The 19,371-nt window shown below is 44.1% G+C and overlaps 2 protein-coding genes across 2 annotated transcripts; both read right to left on the minus strand.

The window, feature by feature from the left end:
• Nucleotides 1–851: 851 nt before the first annotated feature.
• Nucleotides 852–10,271, minus strand: LOC147043591 (insulin receptor substrate 1-B). Its single transcript, XM_085935792.1, has 3 exons — nucleotides 9,620–10,271; nucleotides 5,390–8,410; nucleotides 852–2,949 (listed from the first exon to the last, which is right to left on the minus strand). The coding sequence occupies exons 1-3, from the start codon at nucleotides 9,966–9,968 to the stop codon at nucleotides 2,942–2,944; spliced, it is 3,378 nt and encodes a 1,125-aa protein (XP_085791918.1). The 5' UTR covers nucleotides 9,969–10,271; the 3' UTR covers nucleotides 852–2,941.
• Nucleotides 10,272–11,309: 1,038 nt separating this feature from the next.
• Nucleotides 11,310–18,803, minus strand: gucy2d (guanylate cyclase 2D, retinal). Its single transcript, XM_085935793.1, has 18 exons — nucleotides 17,954–18,803; nucleotides 17,592–17,893; nucleotides 17,128–17,500; nucleotides 16,977–17,058; nucleotides 16,780–16,885; nucleotides 16,536–16,655; nucleotides 16,380–16,460; nucleotides 16,121–16,297; nucleotides 15,885–16,041; nucleotides 15,639–15,788; nucleotides 15,208–15,356; nucleotides 14,965–15,128; nucleotides 14,511–14,703; nucleotides 14,264–14,438; nucleotides 13,508–13,606; nucleotides 12,376–12,470; nucleotides 12,221–12,303; nucleotides 11,310–12,102 (listed from the first exon to the last, which is right to left on the minus strand). Exons 1-18 carry the CDS (start codon nucleotides 18,801–18,803, stop codon nucleotides 12,018–12,020), a joined length of 3,441 nt encoding a protein of 1,146 aa, XP_085791919.1. The 3' UTR covers nucleotides 11,310–12,017.
• Between the last annotated feature and the right edge of the window lie 568 nt (nucleotides 18,804–19,371).

Here is a 19,371-nt window from a genome sequence, read left to right on the forward strand (position 1 = left end):
TACCAAAGTGAATGTAAAAATGTGCACACCCCTGTTCAAATACCAGGTTTTGTGATCTTAAAAAAATGTGATGGATTTTTACTCCTCTTGAGAAGTTTCATTTTCATTTGGATGAGTTATTTTTAGTCTCATTTATTTGATCTATGTATTAGCACAGGGATGTGTAGTTTTTCATGTTCACTGGTTGGTGAATGGATGGATCTCTTATCTGGAAATGACAAAAGAAAGTGTCAAAAGACGAAGAAGTCAAGATGGTGAATGTTTAGAAAAATATATCTCTGCAACACAACTTCTCCACATCATTTGTCACTTTTTTGTGTGTGGCTTCCAGTAGGCATATATTCATTCATTCATTCATTTATTCTAACTCAACATGTGGCCATGGTTTTCATAATATTCATCTTTAGAATAATGATTTTTTTCAGGAGCCTTATGATTTGAATATGATTCTAAATGTGGGAAAAATACACGAAGAAAGCCTTCTTTCCTTGTACCCTGTATACACATAACCAGAAACATGCTGAGTTTGGTCACCATTGTTACTGAAGCCTCTGGTACTGATGTTTGTTTTCAACCATACAGTATATTCCAAGTTTTTTCTTTCTTTTTTTTTCTTTTTTTTGTACATTGTTTGTTTGATTTGGGTTGCAACTGGACCAAACCAGACTTCAATGGCTCTGGGTATGGTATTCAAACAGTCAGAAACTCACATGATCTAAACACTCTTTAAAAATGTTTCATTGAAAAATTAAAATCATGTTTTGGCCCCAAAGCACTTCAAGGAAAGAAAAATGCATTTGAAATCTGATTTGTTTGCAAATGCTCTTGTTGTCAGATTGTATTTTTGATTATTTGGCAATTTGGCAATTCGACAGCAGTATAACCAATATAAATAATACAAATAGTGGTTTAGGAGAGGACTGAACCAGGTCTTGGATAAGAGTAAAGACAGAAAGGAACACTTGTCACACAATTTAGGGACTGAATCCACATCCAAATATAGAAAAACAACACACATGAGCGTGTTCGTCGTGTTCTAGCCCAGGTAAACACTTAGCTGCTCTGAAGAGTTCAAATGACCTCCACTCATGTTTGCTTTGAGGTTCAAAATACACCACAAGCCTAAATCAATTCCTACATTTCCTTTGCAGTCTAATATGAGCCTGCCTTGTTAGTATTATATATACAAGAGAATGAAAGCTGTCAGGTAAAAACAATGCAGAAAGTCATTAAAACAGGTTTCAAGAATAAAGTGTATACAATTTAGAATCCTCATATTGTTTGGTAACATTATTTAGGATGAAATAGCAGCCCCTGTTCTGGATTATTATCATCATGATTATTATTTTTTTCGCTTCACTTTGTTGGCAAAGTCAAACAAGAGCGAGGGAATGCTGACATAGTGGCTTAACTGTTAGGCACCCTCTGTCCCTCTAAAATAAAATAAAATAAAATATTTTCACGTTTCAGATAAACAGTAAGGCCATTTTAAAAATTATTTACTGATATCAATGTGTTTAATCTTTTTTTTCTTGTATTTTCACAACCCATTTTAAGATTACCTGTGTAAAACAGCTACAATCAAAAAAGAGGCACTTTATAAAAGAGTATATATAGATATCTAGGCTAAATAGTATTCATCAAAATACTGTATGTATAGTGTATATCTTAAATAACGTGTCCTATTATATTTGTGTCAAGTAAACTGTTATGCCACTGAGAAAAAACAAGCTGCGGTGTTTTAAATGCTGTTTGCATGTATACTGTAGCATGAACCATGAATACGATATAAAGATAGAATATTGAATGAAAAAAAAAAAGAACTGTTGCCGAAAAATAATGTCCACACTTCCTTGTCTGGGAGGGACCTAAAGGCAACTTTTGCACCAGTGTAGAATTCCCATTGTGTGAGGTTGTTTCTGTTATACTGACCAACAATGCTGCAGAAGAACGTTATGCAAATTTGCCAATTGTTATGCGTCGTTTGTACCAGGATGCATGCGGCACAAAAAGCCTTGGCAACTGGCAATAATGCATCTTATAGTGGAAACATGACAGGCGATGGTTCATTTAATCACATCCAAGGTTGCGTAAGCTTCAGGTGGAATTGTGCGTGACAGCTTCTTGCCACTGCCAATCTTTGCTGTCCTGAAAATAATATGAGTACCGATTACTTAAACAATATAAATCCATAAAACTGCAGAAAGCTCAGATATGTTGTTTGCCGATAGTGACGGAAAATTGTGTTCAAATCTGAAGAATCGTCTGATGTCTTTTTTGTGAAAAGGTTTTTGTTGTTTATACAGCTAAAGAAAGGTACTGAAGAAACATTATGGCTTTAATGGCACCTGTATGTATTATATTGTCAAATATGACGTTGTGTATAATTGTGTAAAAGACATCTTTTGTTGACACGTTTTCAGAACATAAACAAAGGAAGGAAAAAAAAAAAGCCTTTTGGGACATGAAGCTGCAATCAGACTCCATAAACTAAATGGATGTCACTACTGAGCCTTGAATGATCACATTTCATTACATTTGCTCAGCAACCAATCACAATGATGTCAATCTTGGAGGCAATCAAACCAAACGTGTGACATTTTTACCGACTTTATGGCTTTGCCCGATTGTCATAGTACTTTAATCGTGTCAAATGGACATAAAGCCAACCTGTGAACCCACATAATCAAACATAATCATTTATCAAGTTCACATTAGCTGATCAGAGCAAGGCATACAAACAGATTACCCCGTCTGTGTGCGTGTGCGTGCGTGTGCGTGCGTGTGTGTGTGTGTTTGTTTGGCACATGTTTGGTTGTCAGAACATGGCAGACAGATGAGAACTGGTTTCCCAGAGTTCCAGTATTTTGGACTCGACGCGTAGTTGTGTTGTGGCAACTGTTGGGCATCGCGCCGCTCCCATCGTAGACTTCGGCACACATCAACAATCTGGAGGAAAACAATCAAACACCGGCAAGAGTTTAAGATGGGCCTTTTTGGAAACAATTGATTGATTCTTATTTATTATTATAGTCGATTAGGTCCGTCAGGTTATGTACTGTACGAAAGGTCGTAGTTGTTTAGAACATTTAATCTGTGGCTGGTCGTGTAAACACCACATGATGCGTGATATCTTTCTGTAATGATTTTAATGATAAGGGCCTCATACGCAGTGGCGCACGTGTTAATATTATGCAATTGCATCAGCTCCATGCTATCAAGGAAACAAATGAGCGTAGCAATAATCAGCTTGCGGTGGCCATGAATGTGCCCCAAAGTGATCCACTGAGACTAATCGACCCTCTCTTTATTAAAGAATAGCCTCATAAAGAAACCAGTTTGTACCTCAGGGGACACTTACGGATAAAAGTGCCCATACGTCAATTTGACTCGGGCTGACCGCTTACTCCTTTCTTTCCTGAGAGGAAAATGATGGTGTGCAACTCAAGAAAAACAATGTTTAAGAGCACAACTCGATTTCTTTTTTCAACATCAACCGTTAAGATTCCCTAGTGGTTGTAGAAAAGCAACTATTTTGTGAATAAAATGTCTAAAACAAATCAATTAATCCATTGCTTTTTTCAACATCAACCGTTACGATTCCCTAGTGGTTGTAGAAAAGCAAATATTTCAAGAATAAAATGTAATCCCTATTTTTTTTTTTTACCATTTTAGTTTTACTGATTTTTGGGGGGCACGGCTTAAATGGCACCCAGTGACACATTTGGGCATCCGGCATACATCACAATCTCTGCCGCAGTTTGATAAAAATGTCTGTGCAATTATAAAAGGCATACGGCAGTTTGACCTTTAAAGAATTCAATTTCCATAATTTATTGTGGGAAAATTAAAAAATTCCGCACAAATCAGATCAGCCAACTACGAGTATGTACAAAAACAACAGCTGTGATTCAGTGACACAGGCGCGCCCGCCCATCCTTACAATCTTGTGCTATATTCAAACACAGAAAAACAAGTCTGGTAAAGGTTAATATTCATTCAGGCCATGGTGTTCGTAAGCCCTGGAAAAGGTGACAGATGTTGTCTTGCATACTTATTGATCTAAGTAAATTTAATAAAAGAGAGGGTCAATGAGGTCGACACTGAATCAACATTTACATTTCTTTAAATATTCTGCAGAAGAACACTTTGCTCTCGAAGCAACTCTGATCAAAAATAGTATACTAATTGAAACATTGTTGATAAACATCTGAAATCAATGTCCATTAAACATTTCACTTGGAAGTGTTAAGAGGAATTAGCAGCATTATGCGAGCGCTTATTATTGTGCATGCCGTCTCCCGTACATACAACATGTAGCTAGCGGCATGTACTACTAGCAGAAGCAGCGCATGCAATCAACAGTCGCAGTGGGAAAATGTATGGGGGGCTATTGACAGAATATTATAAGAGCTTCCCTCGCAATTCATGTTAAATGCATATGCACGCTGTCCCCAGTTGCAATAGGTGGGCAATTACAGTGTTATGATCACACGTTTGCATTAGAGGAATCAATTATGCAAATGTCAATTGAATACATAAGACGCAGAAATGGCATGTTCCTGATGAATATTTGATGTTCCCTGTTTTCTATAGCGTAATGTGCACTCCTCCAAAGATGCTCCTGCACATTTTACAGTAGAGCCAGTCTCTGTATTTCCTAAGCTAATAATGTTTCACTTTAACTGATGGAAAGAGATTCATTTAAAATGCTTATTATTACACTTGTGCGGTGGTGGTAGAACTGCAATGCATTTTGGATAACTTATTAAGCCGCATGAGAAGGAGTGACGCAGAGCACTCCCAAAGCAATTATAAATGTAGCCACAATAAGATAAGAACATAACAGAGCAACGCTATTGTAAAATATATGATGCCTCCCTTATATATGGAATCTCGTTGAATCGTTCATGTAAATTTCTTGACGTGAAAGAGACACTCATCTCTAATGTGCTTCAGTACAGTAGCCAATCCATCAAAACCATGAACCATTACATGACTTTGAGCCATGCATGGCACGATGGGAGACCTGGAGTTTGCCGTGTGAACCGGTGCGGTCGACAGCTCGCCCACACGCAATGGCAAATACCTGGCCCGTGTTCCCCTCTGTCTATCACCGTTTATGTGAAGGGCTCATTACCAGCAGCAGACACATCAATTGGCTGCGCTCTCACTCGACAACCACTTGTCATAATAAGAGACCTTGCAGACAACCCGCAGCTTAGAGACGAGGCACACTAATGGGCACAGCTGACTGAGAGCCACACGCAAGTTTGGTCTGCAGTTTGCATCATGCTGCAAGACAAATAGTCAAACTCCAAATGTTTTTGAACCTAAACATGATCATCATGAAAACTCTAAATGAACCTGTGGCCCAATGAACCCTTACCTTGATCATCATGTCTGCCAAGTTGGTGTGCTCTCAGTTCCTCTGACTTGTAGAAGTCAATACTGGCGTAAGTATTGAGGCTAGAGCCGGCGCCACTGCCCATAGCGCCTGCGCCAATATTGAGGGCGGCAGAGGAACGCTCAGCTCCAGCTTGAGGGCTCTCCTTAATGGCCAAGTCAAGGTCAATATAGTTAAGGCCTTGTTCAGCAGAGGCTTGCGGAGGTGGCGTGTCAGACAAACTAGCTGCCTGGCCGCTTTCCCACAGCGAGCAGTCCAAAGTGTGTCGGTGGCTCACCGGCTGGCCGCTCTCTGAGAAAATGTTGGTGGCGGAGGATGGGTGTCGAGGTGCAGAGGGAGGGGAGTTATAGGTCTCTGAGTGGTGGCCCCGCCGACCCTGAGCTTCAGCTCGGATATGTCCGCTGCCATGCTCAGGAGACTGGAAAGTCTTGACGGGAGAAAATCCCAACCCTGTCTCGTCCCCCATGGGTACAGGTGGACCTGAATGGGTGGCAGGTCTCGCTGAAAGATTGCTATCTGGACTGTTCTTGTCAATGAACGAATTAAGGGCGTCTCCTGCTATCTTTCCTTTGGATCGATAAACAGAGTTTCCATCTGCTGCCAGAGGAGATAGTGCGCCATGTTCAAGTCGGCCCTTGGGCGCAACAGCCGGTGGGCCCTGCGGGGGGCTGATTGTTGACCTTAGCGGCGTTGATGACTTCCCTACATCCATGCTGACATACTCAGCAGACGTGGACAATGGTGCAGAGAAGCTGCGAGGAAGGTTAGCAGCGTTATCAGGAACACCAAGGGGCTGGTTTGAGGGCCGCAGGGTTCCACGTAAGACGGGTTGCGCTCGATCTGACCCTGCACATCTTCCTCCGTTATACTTATTGTCTTCTTTAAAAACAATACTGACGTACTCACCGTTGTTGTGAGCCGCCATCGGGGGAAGATTCTCTTTCACCCGAGGCAAAGTGTTTGCTTTTGCAATGTCTGAAGACAGACTGAGCGGGCGGCCCCTCCTTTGTTGCTTTGGGCTCTTGCAGCTCGATCCCCGTTTCTGAACATGACGACTATCTTTGGTGCATGTTCCTGCGCTCTTGTACAAACTTAACCCTTTGCCCGCTGATATGGACTTGTCCTCCAAACTTTCACTACTGGCTGAGCTTGAGGAGAAAGAAGAGGAAGACATGGAGAGTTGGAAGCCTCCAGTGTGTCCCACTCCCATTTTGTTTCTCTTGTTGTACCCCGCTCCCCCACTCATTCCAGCACTATCACTACTGTCTTTTTTGCACTCGCCTTTGTTTAGATCCTCCTCAAAACGACTATAGAGAGTATGCTGATAAGCTCGGGGCAGAGAGAAGTAGGAATTAAACATTTTTGGTTGGAGTTGGTGCTGTTCAGGGTGGGACGGTGGTGTGCTACAGGCAGAGCGGCTACTGACGGGTGAGACGTTCATGTAGTCACTGGCAACCCGGCTCTCCGTGCTCCCCCTGCTATCCCACATACCCAGTCCGTGTAACTCTGTGGAGACGCTACTATTCGGGGACATGACCATGTAGCCTTCGGAGCTGGGCTGCCGCATGCGCTGAGGCGGTGACACACTGTTGTTTGGCGTCATGGCCATGTATTCGTCGTCTGCAGCTGGAGACGTGACTCCGGGCAGCATTGACATGTAACCGCTATCGGAAGGAGCTCTGGCGTTTGCTTCCCTCCTTTTGTCAAATCTCTTTCTGTTCTCCCCTGCCACATCACCTCGCCTACACCCCACTGCCAAGCTGCCAGAGCCTTCTCTGTTAGCACTCTGTGACATTATGGCATATTCTTCCTCGTCCTCGTCATCATCTTTTCGATGCGGGGCTAGTCGTTCGTGTGTGGCCGAAGGTAGAGAAGCTCTCTTACTCAGTAGTCTTCGTTCGACCTCAGAATCCCGACTGGATGAGCGCCGAAGAATGCGCCTGCCTTTAGAGCGATGATGGGAACCAAGTAGGCCCTCTCGCTGACCCATGACTATGTAGCTTGAGGGCCCTTCTCCGTGCCCGTGATGGGCAGCCATACTGGGCGTGAGCAGTGAGTGTTCACCAGGACTGGAACCATATTCGTCAGAGGAGCCGTAGTCGCTCGGTGAACCTGAAACGGAAACTCTCTGAGACACGCGGGGATAGGAGCACACTGTCATACCTCCCACTGCCGCGCCCACTAGACCACACTCTGAGCCGTGACCAGAGCTGGAGGAGAGACTGGGAGCAGGAGAGGGAGCCGGGTTAGGCGTGTAGCGCGCAAGGCTGAGTGTAATCTTTGCAGGGGTGGGGGCCCTGGTGGGCTTGGGCCTGAGTGTTGGTGTAGTTGAGCAGGATCCGTTAAGACTCGGGCTGGAGCTAGCCCACGTTGATCTGGTACTCGCTCCACTCTCTTCCGACCTGGCCCCAATGCTTGCCGTTCGGGCCCGTGGAAATCCATGGCGTGATGTCGGCGAGGTGCTGGTACTGCTACCACCCGGTGTCTCCGTGCGGGCTCGTCTGGTGAATCCCACCTGACTGGGCGGCAGATTTGGATGATGTCGACGACTCGGAACACTGATGGGGTTTGAAGCGGTTCCGCCGCCACACGAGGTCCCCACAGACTGAGATTTACTGCGTTGACGGAACTCTTCGCTGAGCGCTTTCATGGCTTCCAGCAATGTCTCGTGCATGTTCTGAGCCACCACAGAATCATCCACTTGCATCCAAAATTCCCCGGGTCCGGTTATGGCCGATCGACCCACCTCAATGAAGAAAAAGTTCTCTGAGTGGCCACATCTGCGAACATTCATCAGCTGCAGCACGACAGCGGCCACATCAGAGTTGAGTTTGACAAAGTTGACTGTCTTGTCAGTTAGGCACAGGCGGTAGATGCCTACTAAGTTCCTGGCATGTCCAAGACCTTTTGGCCAAACTTTAACCTGCCAAACTTCCTTGAAAGTTGGAATTGGAGATGGAGAACTACACTCTCCACTACTGCCATAGTCTTCAGGAGATTTACCTGTAAATAAAGAGAAAGGGCATGAATGAACAAGAGGAACCCTTTGCCCAAAGGTGAATGGAAATAAATATAGATAGCACTAAAAATAGTAGGATTTTTTGGGGGAGTGGGGGACTTGAATGAGATGATGTCTATTGATCCCACTGAGGCTTCACTTAATGCTCTACAGCAGTGGTCCTCAACCACCAAGCCGCACCCATCTAAACACAAATATGGGGTGGTTACTGTACCTGGCAAAAACAATTCAGACTTTCTATGGACAACTGCATTGTGAAAGTCATTAAATATGTGTCAGAGAAAGAAAAAAAAAACACTGCAAGCCTCAGTATTGGTTAATTGAAAGGAATATGCAGACATCCATAAATTCAAGCAGATGAAACAGATGAATCCCACAAAGGCTTAACTATAAAGCTCTGAGACATGACTGAATTTTGAACAAAATAGGACCCTAGCATCCAGCAGTCGTCTCACAGCATTCATGTATAGTGCATGCAGAGCTGGGAAAGCCCGTCAGTGGGTGCACAGTGAGGGGGGGAAGGAGGGGTTGTGGTAGGCTCCAAGCAGTGGAACATGAACGTAAACAACACGAGGAGACACGCACAGAAAGACGTCCCCCCCCCCCCCCTCATTTTTTTTCTTTCTCACATGCAGCCACGCAGCAAGAGCATGGATGCACGGCGATGCCGCCTTCTGCACAAATGTAGGTTATTAGAGGCGGGCGGGCTCTCGGGGCTGTGCAGAAAAACAACAACACGGGCTGGAGCGGGAGTGCTCCGCGATAGGCTAGCGCTATATGATGCATCCCGTTGCTATATGCCCTCTGCGCCATGCAAAAATAAGGCTGCACCCTATTTGGAATATTACTACGTGTTATATCTTGCTAGCTCGGGGGAAAAAAAAAAAAAAGCTGCTTGTACATGTGAATCCCCAAAATTGCACAAACTGCAAATGCCACCCCTTAAAACGCATCAGTCCACTTGGATCCAATTGATTTGGATTATTTTCCCATTCAAATAATTACAGGCGTTTAATTCATCTATAGAAGATAAGGAGCTAAATTTGAAGAACATGGGTAATAAAATGAAATGGAGTGCATCCAATGGCCCCATGCGGGCAGATGGGGAGCAAAAACAGCCTAAGGCAGGATGGGCCCGATGCGGAGACACACAGCAGAGAGCAACATCAATTATTCGACTTTTGCCATCTTACAATTGCACTGGAGGTCCAGCATGGCTTGGTACCACTCGTTTTGGACCTCCTCGCTGTCCGCGGCGATTGCAAAGCTCTCGCTGCGGGTGTAGAGCACGATCAGGTGCTTGTTCTTAGAATCCGCCCGCTTGTTGATGTTGAAGCACGTCTCCAGGTTCAGCACCTTCTTGGGCAGGGGAGATTTGCTGCGGAATTTCTTCTCGTTCTCGTAATACTCCAAGCGAGCGGGACCACGCTCCGAGGCCGTCCTCAGAACGAAGAAGCGCCGGTGCATTGATTTGTGCTTGCGGAGGTACCCGCTTCTCTGCACGTCTTCATAATTCTGCAACTCGGCGCCTTGGTTCTCCATGGCCCCGCTTGACTAGAAAGCACTCAAGATGTCAAAAAAAAAAAAAACCCGAACAAGTCCATGTGGTCCTCGTTCATTAATCCATTGCAACTACATGCCTCCTCCTTCTCCTCCTCGCATCCTCGCCGAAGTGTTCAAGCATGTGCGTGGTGATTAGGATGGAGAACCGAGCCGGAGCGTGCCTCCATGCGCCATCCAGCAGCTGCAGGAGGATCCCAACTATGTCCTCCGCAGTCCGGCCCGGTTCCTCCTGATCCAAGTTCGATATGCGGTGTGTGCACCTCAGCCGAGTAGCGACGTCTCCTTTCCTCCACCTGTCTGACTGAGGCTGTCCCCTGTCTGCAGACACCCCAGTCAAGTTTGATAGTTTCAAACACATTATCCTGTCACAGCCTTTCACAATAAAAGCCATGTAGACGGATCAATTAAGTTCTGTTTTCTGTTTTGTGCAATGAGCAACAAAATGTTCATAGTATTTTGCTGCGAGAGGTTTATAAACTATACATTTCTATATGCATTTGTATTTATTCATGTACAGGATGTATTCCTGTGAGAAAAATAAATAAACACAATGCAATCATGTAAGAGCTTTGGAATCAGTGGTCATGGTTCAAGTCACTCTAGTCGTGCATTTGCAGTTCTTCATTCAGTATCATATATGTTTCTTACATATAGTAGTACCACACGGACACCTTTGGTCTTACATAACTCGTCTTAGGGCATTAGGTGAATTTTCTTAACTTGAAAGGGAGCCTTTTATATTTCCGGATTTTTTCTGGTTTCCTTTAGCTGACTTGACAAATTGATCTCAGACTGACACATTTAAAGTGGTGCCAGTCAAAATTCGGGGCGGCTTCAGGACACGGTGCGCCGTGGAACACGATGGAAGTCTGACATGGAGGCGAAATGAGCGTTTTTTTGTTTTGTTTGTTTTTTGCACTTTGGTAAGAAAGATTTCACCTAAATACCTGATTCTGCTATACACAGTCATCTCAATGTACTTTTTGGAGAGAGGTTTTTAATAACATTGTTTACATTTATGCACATGTATAATAAAAGATCCTATATGGACGTATTACACGTGCCCACACTGAAATTTGCATAATGGACAAACAATTTCATGTATAATGGAGATGAGCGCTGAAAAAAAAAAAAAAGCTGGATTTATTGTTTGTACTCTGGTCCCCATTTCAGCATATTATTCAACCTATCAAGGTTTAGACAGCAAAAAAAGTCAACAAACATTTTTACTGAAGCCATAATTTATTTACATAAACACAAAAAAGGTTTCCCTTCAAAATAATCAGCACAGTCCACTTCATTTGATTTGTCTCAAGTGTATTTACCACATTTGGCAAAAAGAATTCAGACTCCATACAAAGAAGGTCTTACTATTGCTCTCCAAGAAGATACATAATTCATCATTTTTATTCCGTCCGCATCTGGAATGTTGCATTTCCTCCTTTTTGTTTGTGGACCAACTAATATGCACGTGTACACATTTACAGTATATACAAACCGATGATGACAAATAAGCATTAGCTTACATTCAAACGCTGGTATTCTAAGTTTCCTTTTTGTATTTGTCTTCTGTAAGGGTCGAACATAATATAATGTTAAAAATCAATTCAAACATCATCAAAATATATCATATATTGTCATGATTGTATTATGCATGGTGTTTTGACCCTAAGGTCATCTTTAACTTCACACGAGTCGTCATTTCTCTGAAATGTGCAGCAACCTGACTCAAGAATTCAACAATTGTCTGGTCAGGAAATTGTCACATCCTACTCCGAGTCATGATCCACTGAGCAGATATCACTTTTGGTAAATGCAATGAACCAAGTCATTCAGTCCTTTTGCGCCAAAAGCTCCTGTGGCGAGGATGTAATAGATTAATGGCCGAAATGATCTAAAGTTTTAGGATCTAGTGTGAGGAATGTTTACTATATCTGAGACCAGATAGGAAATGAGTTTGTGCAGCATTACTATAAATGAAGATTACACACCAGCAAAGCTGTTTTACATTAGTCCATCAGCACCAATCTAGCCCATCTTCTTCTGTCGATCCAGAAACTTCTGTCTTCTATCAGGAGGAATCTCATCTAAACCGATGCCGTGATTACTTCCTCTGTAAGAAGAAACACAGACAGGCACATGATCAAACAAATTACATGATGCTGATTGGTGACAGTGGCTTATAAATCTCTTGAGAAATCCACATTCAAAAGGATTGCAATGTGTCTTACCCTTGAAGGTCTGGTGGAATGGGCAGAGGTTTTTTGAAGTCTTCCCTTCCCACCAACCAGTATGTGTTCTCCACACCTTTTCCCTATTGAACAAAAGAGCATCAAGTTACAAGCATTCTGCGCATTTGTCCTTTTGTGCGTTTTACCCTATTTACCTTTAATTCCGTCAGACCTCTAACTTGAATTTTGTAGCCCAGCTTCAAGCTGTTAAGGATGTCTACTGTGGTCTGGTTGACATGTATTCTGTAAGCTACAGAAGACATCCACAAAGTCACAGTTAATATTCATGTAGACACAAAGCTGAGATCCATTTGGCAAAAATGTGATTTGGTTTGATATGTGCAATTTGTGTTTTCAACCACTTGGAGGCAGCAGACTACAGATGTATTGCTTCGCTGTTTCTTGACGTCTCACACTTGCACCATATGTAAAGTGTCGAATTAATCTTATAAATTGGCGCTATGAAATGAAACGGGCTTCAATTTTATGTAAGTAATCTAATGTAAATGACGCAAATTTATGATTGAAGTTCTGTTTTGGGATAAAAACATGTTTTTTTTCTAAACTAATTCAAGTAGAGAATCTTACTTATAAAAATTCCTTCCGCTCACCCACTAAATATAACAAAAGCTATGATTCCAAAACACTTGAATTTCAAACACATCTTATAATATTACAGTCGAAAATAAATGGCTTACTTATATTTTGACTTGGAAAAAAAAAAAAGTACAGTGATGACTTTCCATCGCTTCCATTTACTACCCAGGCTAAACTGACCCCCTCCCAAACATACTAAGATGTTGGTGGATTTGTCACCAACATAATTTCTTGACACTAATTAATACCATCCAACAAGAAAACATATTTCTAACTGTACAAATGGGAAGTCAATCAGTATCTTGGTACAGACATCTGAGAGTTTCCACCGAAACCCAACTCCAACCCAGCATGTTAAATGTCAAGGGTTGGTCTGTGCATGTGGCATTTCAGGTCATCTCCTTAAAAACGACTTTTGTAGTTCATTCCCGCAACATGCACGGAGCCACTAAGACATTGCGGTTTATTTATATAGTAAAACTTTGAATTGACCTCTAATTCTGTTTATAGTCTTAAGAGATTACAAGGACTCGCCACTTAAAGCCCTGTTTAGCCTCAAGCAACATGCACACACCTGTCCTCAGCCACATGTTAGTCTTTGGGGAGGAGGGGGGGGGGGGGGGGAACCCACGCAAACGTCCTGTTCTCCAAGAAAGTATGTGAGTTCATCATGCATGCGATGATACTCACACAACCCGGTGGACTCCATTCGAGATGCTGTGTTGACTGTGTCTCCAAAGAGGCAGTAGCGAGGCATTGTGAGGCCCACTACTCCTGCTACAACTGGGCCTGGAAGTTAGGTTAGAAAATTAGAAGGCTAACCATAGTTATAGTAAACATATCCTTTGTTTTCATCTTCATCAAATCATATCATACGTGAGCTTTCGGAGTTGATTTCAAGCCTTTTTTTTTCTATTGCTGTACAGAGGAAGGCAGTTCTCAAACAATTGCTTGTTTGAGAATTGTAGTTTACTGTAAATCAAAATGTGCCTCTTAAAAAATGAAAATGAAAGCGTGACTATCATTGGACAAATAGCTGACTTGTGTGTTAATTGGATGCCAGCACTCTAAGTGGATAGCGCTTCACTATTCCAGTAAGACGTTCCAGACGAGGATCAAGGAGGTAAAAATACCTCTTTTCCTTAGCGGCTTGTGTTACCTCATGCGGACCAATCTGCAAGAAATTAACTTTGCATTTTTGATTTCTTTTTCCTCCATCCATCTGCTACTTTACAGGCACCAGATGAGTTTTTCATACCTAACTATTATGCTTTGAAGCATTATGTCAAAGGTGGGCAGGATTTGTGGTGCATGTTTTCTAAAAAAAAAAATCTTTGGAGTAATGAGGAAATAATCATATTTGGACAATATGAATAAATAATGTCCTTTTATGGCCTTTTAACAAATTGTACTCCATTCATGAATAGTTTTCAAACAATCGCTCACCGGAGTGCAAGCCGATCCGAATCCTGACTTTTACTTCAGGCATGTGTCTCATCTTGAAAGTGCCGATGCAGTGGAGGATGTCAAGCGACATGTTGGCCATCTCGGCTGCGTGACGGTTGCCGTTCCTGTTGGGGACTCCAGAGGCCACCATGTACGCATCTCCGATAGTTTCCACCTAAAGACCCCCAAAATGAAAGACAATAACCACCATTTATGTGTCCCCCAAGGACGACAGCACGACACTCACCTTGTACACGTCATGCAAACCGATGATGGCGTCAAAGAGCGTGTAGAGGTCGTTCAGCAGGTCCACCACCTCGATGGGTTCGCTGAGAGCCGAGATGGTGGTGAAGCCCACGATGTCGCTAAAGTAGAGTGTGACCTCGCTGAAGTGCTCAGGCTTGACCGGCTTGCCTGTCTTCAGCGCCTGGGCCACAGACCTGGGAGAAAACACAGGGAACGACGCAAAGTGACTTCGACACGAGACTCCGAGCCACCTTCCTCAATTTCCCAAAACTGGCAAACAGATACGGGGTGCAAAGCTTAGCAGCATTTATGCTTGGCAGGTATGTTCATTACTTCTTCTTGATTGCACCCAGAAAAAAAAAGGAACGTTTTAATAAGACTCAATTATGAAGAAATAATTCTACAGATGTCTCGCAGCTGTAGCTAACGTCGTGTGTGATGTTGACGTAACTCACTTGGGCAACATCTGAGCCACCAGTTGATCCGTCTTCTGTCTCTCCACCTCCAACTCTTCCGTCCTCTCGCGGATCAGATCCTCCAAGTTGGAGGAGTACTGCTCCAACATGCGCAACATTGAGTCGATGATATTGGTCTTCTTGCCTTTGGTGATGCTCTTAAACTGTTGAGGCAAAATGGAGACAGAGTGACAACCGGTTGCAGTGCACGTGTCCGCCCGATGTGTTTTTGCGTATTTTTACCTGTTTGAAAATATCGTGAAATGTGGGCCGCTTTTCAGGTTCTTCACTCCAGGCCTGCTTCAAGATTTGAATAATGTCCAGGGGAGCCTGGTCCACTGACACAGAGGGGCGGCACAAAGGAGGGGGATCTTTGACCTTGCTGATAATCTCTGCCAAAACACACCGACAACACTGACATAAACAATAAAATCAAGACGCACATGCAGATGGAACGTTTCGCCGTTATTTATGTTACGGCGTCGTTGTGATGAATGCAAGGTTTCCGTCACAGTTGGAATTTCCTTTCGCTAACTGATGCAAGACTAAAAATATACAGTGACCCATAATGGATTAAATTCCTGAAAATGATCCAACACCATGTTTTCTCCTCGAGGCGATTACGAATAGCACACACATGGCAAAATATCTGACATCATGGCCATATCACTCACCTTTGGGTGGCATGTCCAGCATACAAAAAGGAGTTGAGCGGGAAATCACTTCCTGTCCAATGATGGAAAAACTGTAGACGTCTCCCGGAAACGTCCCCTTTCTCCGCAGAGCAGCATTGCGTAGCATCTCAGGAGCGGTCCAGAACAGATCTTTTGGTTGAAGACAAAGAATTGAAGATAAAACAAAGATGCTGAAAGTTATGAATTATATGAAGAAAAGGAACGTGAGACCTGATATAAACTCACTCTCAGGCTTTTCCTCCTCCATGCTGATGCCTTGGCTATTGAGAAGTTCATTGAAGCCATAATCAGTCACCTTCAGCACAAAGCGCCCATCCACAACACAATTTCGGGATTTGAGGCGTCCATGGATGATTCCTCGATTGTGCAGGTACTTCAATCCCTGTTTAAATGTGACGAGTGAGTCGACACTGTTGACAAAGACCACTACAAGCAAACGTGGGTCTTTTGTTTTCCTGTACCCTGATGAGATCCATCAACAGGGACGACTTGAACATCCAATCCAGACGTACGTCCTCATTCATGAGTAGGTCTTCCAAGCTACCTCGGGAGCAGTGTTCGGTCACCACTCCGAAAATGCCAGAGTCGTTGAAGAGTCCCAGGAACAGATTGAGATTCTCGTGCCTCATGTCTCTGAGCTGCAAGAATTAGCCGCACAATGTGAACGCAAGGTAAAGCATTCCCCGTGCAGAACTTTCTTCTCATTCTCAAGACACCAACCTTGATGAAGACTGACTCGGTGCCGCTATTGACGCTTGTTACAGATCCGGGCGGGCCTTTTTTCAACCAAACCCAATCACCCTGAGATTGACAGAAAACACACGATTACGATGCGAACAAAAATGCCAACTAAAACAACTCACATGACCAACTCACCTCAAATACAGCAACATTGGAGCTGTCCGGTGAAGACGCCAAATAGCTGCGGCCAGACACTGAGTGGTGAGACGTCTTCATGTCCAGTTGACTTTTCATGATGCTTTCATCATTCAACTTCTGCGCCCAACAACATATCATAACAATGAAGCAAATTGTATCGATTGCGTTAACAAAAGTATCGGTACGTCGAAACAATGAACCAAGGAGAAAATGCTAGCGAGATAACACTCTGAGAACTGACCCTTTTGCTGATTTGAGTGTTAATGAAGACCAGGTCATCTAAAGTCAGGAGTACTTTGTTAGATCCACTGCCGTCTCCAAAGGTGAAGCCCACTCTGCCACTCCTCCTAAATAAAAAAAAAAAATATATATATATATATATATATCTTCACACAGGCATTGGATGAATGAAAATTTCTTGTCTTGACTATACTGTACTTGTAACGAATGATGATGTTTACAGCACCAGCAACCACCATAGCCAAGAGAAGGAAAAAGAAGATCGTGGTAGAATCCATTCCTATGGGAGGACAAAGAATTCACTACAGTGGAATGTGAGTTTTTGTGATAATCCCGAAGCCGCACTCACCTCCACTGCAGGCAAAATAAGGACTAAACCAACAACTGGAGTCGGTGTAGGGGGTACTGCCGGCAAAATGGATCGAGCGACCGAGATATTTCAACCCTCCAATCTTGCCGTCTGTGTGTGCAGCCTCCAGAACATGAGTGGAGTAGAGAGAGTTTCCCATCCCGCTGTAGTCCAGCACGACGTAGCGAGCCTGCATGCCTTCCCGGTTCCTACCCGCCCTCAAGTGTTGATTGAAGCCCTCGAATTCAAAGCCCCCCTCGCTGGCGCCGAGGAGCTCGCCGGTCACCCATCTGCCGGTATTCGCACGGGCCTGCTCAGTCGCCATAGCGATGTAATACATCATGTTGTAGATAGAGCCGAAGAATGGCGAAACCTAGAACGGGAGACAGATGGTGATTATATGCCAATGTGAGCAGGGAAGGTGGTTCCTGAAAGTCTGGCATGATCTGAGCAAATGTTCTCACATGCTCTGCTGGGGTGCTGCTGCGGATTTCGTAGCTGTCCTGCGCCTCTTTGAAGGCCTGATAAAAATTGCGGTCTCCAGAGTCCATGGTGATGGTGAGAACCCCATCATAGGCTTTCCTCAGGTCAGTGTCGTTGCCGAGGGTGTAGTGGAAAGCGTCGTTATAAGGAAGTGAGTAGAGAAGCGTATCATAAGGGATGAAAATGTAGCCGCGATCGATCATTCGCATGGCCAAAGCAGTTGTCAGGAGTTCGTGCTGGGATTGGCCACCAATCAGGACGGAAGGCATGCACATGATGATCACTGTGAAGAGAAAACGGCTTTATTAGCAACTCATCAGGGTTGAGGTTTTTAGTGGCTCACCTCGAACCCGATCAGTTTCCCGGACTTTTGTCAAGGCCTTCCTCGTTCCGTCCTTGCCCGTCTCCATGGTCACTACGGGGGTGACGGGCAGGCCTAAAGCCCTCAGAGACGAAGCCAGCTCATATCCGGTGGCCTCCCAGAGATCATTCTCCTCCGAAATGATGGCCACGTGGGCCCAGCGGAAGTAACGCAGCACTGTGAAAAGGACACGTGAAGACAAGGGCTGTGGGCGGAGGAAAGTGGGGTACATCCCTCTGTCCCCCATGTTTGCTTTCAGGCAACTCCAGGAGAGAATTCCGACATCCCACTCTTTTGCGTACAAAGCAGCTGAAGAACAGTATCCCGGGTTGGCTGGGCCTAGGAACGCCGCACCGTAGCCTTCCAGCTCAGCAAAGCGGGCCATGGCACGGGATGACTTGCAGTCCTCGTTTATCAGCGTATAGTCGTACCAGTAGCCTTTGTTAAGGTGGGGCTCCTTGTTTATTCGTGCAATAGCCAGGCGGGCCGCTAAATCTGGCAGGGCTTTGGAATAAAAAGGGTCACAAGTCCAGGGTCCAACTAGGGCCACCTTGAATGTGGTAGCCCAGGCTTGACAAGGTAGGGATGAGATTAGGAGTAAGGGCATTAGGAGACAACTTGCCCAACAGCTCTTAGAACGCTGCACCGGGTAGCGTGGCCGCTGTGGTTTTAACATCCACAAAGATTTGGACCAGGAAAGAAAGAAGGGACTACAAGCCACGCCATTGTTAATCCGCATTCGTCTTTTCCTCCTCGGTTGTAACGGGTCGTGTTGCCATCGAGGGTGGTGGGACAGGTTGTGCAGGAAGCGAGGGTCTCTGTGACTTGCCATTCTCTGGCGCAGCTTTTATGATATCCTCTCAGGGAGGTGATGAGGCGCGACAGTAGCTGGTGGGAGGCCCTCCCTCGGCACTCGGCAGTCTTTCAATCCTAAAATGGAAAGATGTCGACAGTGAAAGATGTACAAGTATTTGATTCGATACTTTAACTGGGAAATTGCCAGCAGAGACAGTCACTGATCACAGCATTTTATAAGAGCGATTACTCATTCCTACTCTGTATTGAATATGAAATGGACATTGTATGCATATGTCAAGTTGTCTGAACAAAATAATCTGTTTATATTCATTACATAGATATGATGAATCTCATCGAAATAGCCACTTCAATTGAGTCGGAGTCTTTCAGGTACATTGGCGCATGAACTTTGACCCTAACTTTAAGCATAATACAATTTCAAACTAACATGCACCTGTCTCCTAAAGTGATGTACCTGATGCAGAATTACTTGCATGCGATTAGCAAGCCTATTAGCTCTGCTATGGCTATACAGGTAAATCTGGCCTTAATGTCTATTTGGTCTGTCATTGCTTTTTCCATTCAAGGGGTCACTCAGACTA

Source organism: Syngnathus leptorhynchus, chromosome 17 (assembly GCF_054491065.1).
Source record: "Syngnathus leptorhynchus isolate UIUO chromosome 17, UIUO_Slep, whole genome shotgun sequence".
Classification (NCBI taxonomy): Eukaryota; Metazoa; Chordata; class Actinopteri; order Syngnathiformes; family Syngnathidae; genus Syngnathus; species Syngnathus leptorhynchus.

What these genes read in the sequence shown, in the direction of transcription:
- gucy2d (XM_085935793.1), bottom strand. Translation starts at nt 18,803, where the DNA reads ATGGCAAGTCACAGAGACCCTCGCTTCCTGCACAACCTGTCCCACCAC. An exon ending in GGAAACTGATCGGGTTCGAG is followed by an intron (nt 17,894 to 17,953) that starts GTGAGCCACTAA and finishes TTCTCTTCACAG; the next exon opens with TGATCATCATGTGCATGCCT. An exon ending in CCAATGTTGCTGTATTTGAG is followed by an intron (nt 16,461 to 16,535) that starts GTGAGTTGGTCA and finishes TGTCAATCTCAG; the next exon opens with GGTGATTGGGTTTGGTTGAA.
- LOC147043591 (XM_085935792.1), bottom strand. Translation starts at nt 9,968, where the DNA reads ATGGAGAACCAAGGCGCCGAGTTGCAGAATTATGAAGACGTGCAGAGA. An exon ending in GCTGGACCTCCAGTGCAATT is followed by an intron (nt 8,411 to 9,619) that starts GTAAGATGGCAA and finishes CTTTATTTACAG; the next exon opens with GTAAATCTCCTGAAGACTAT.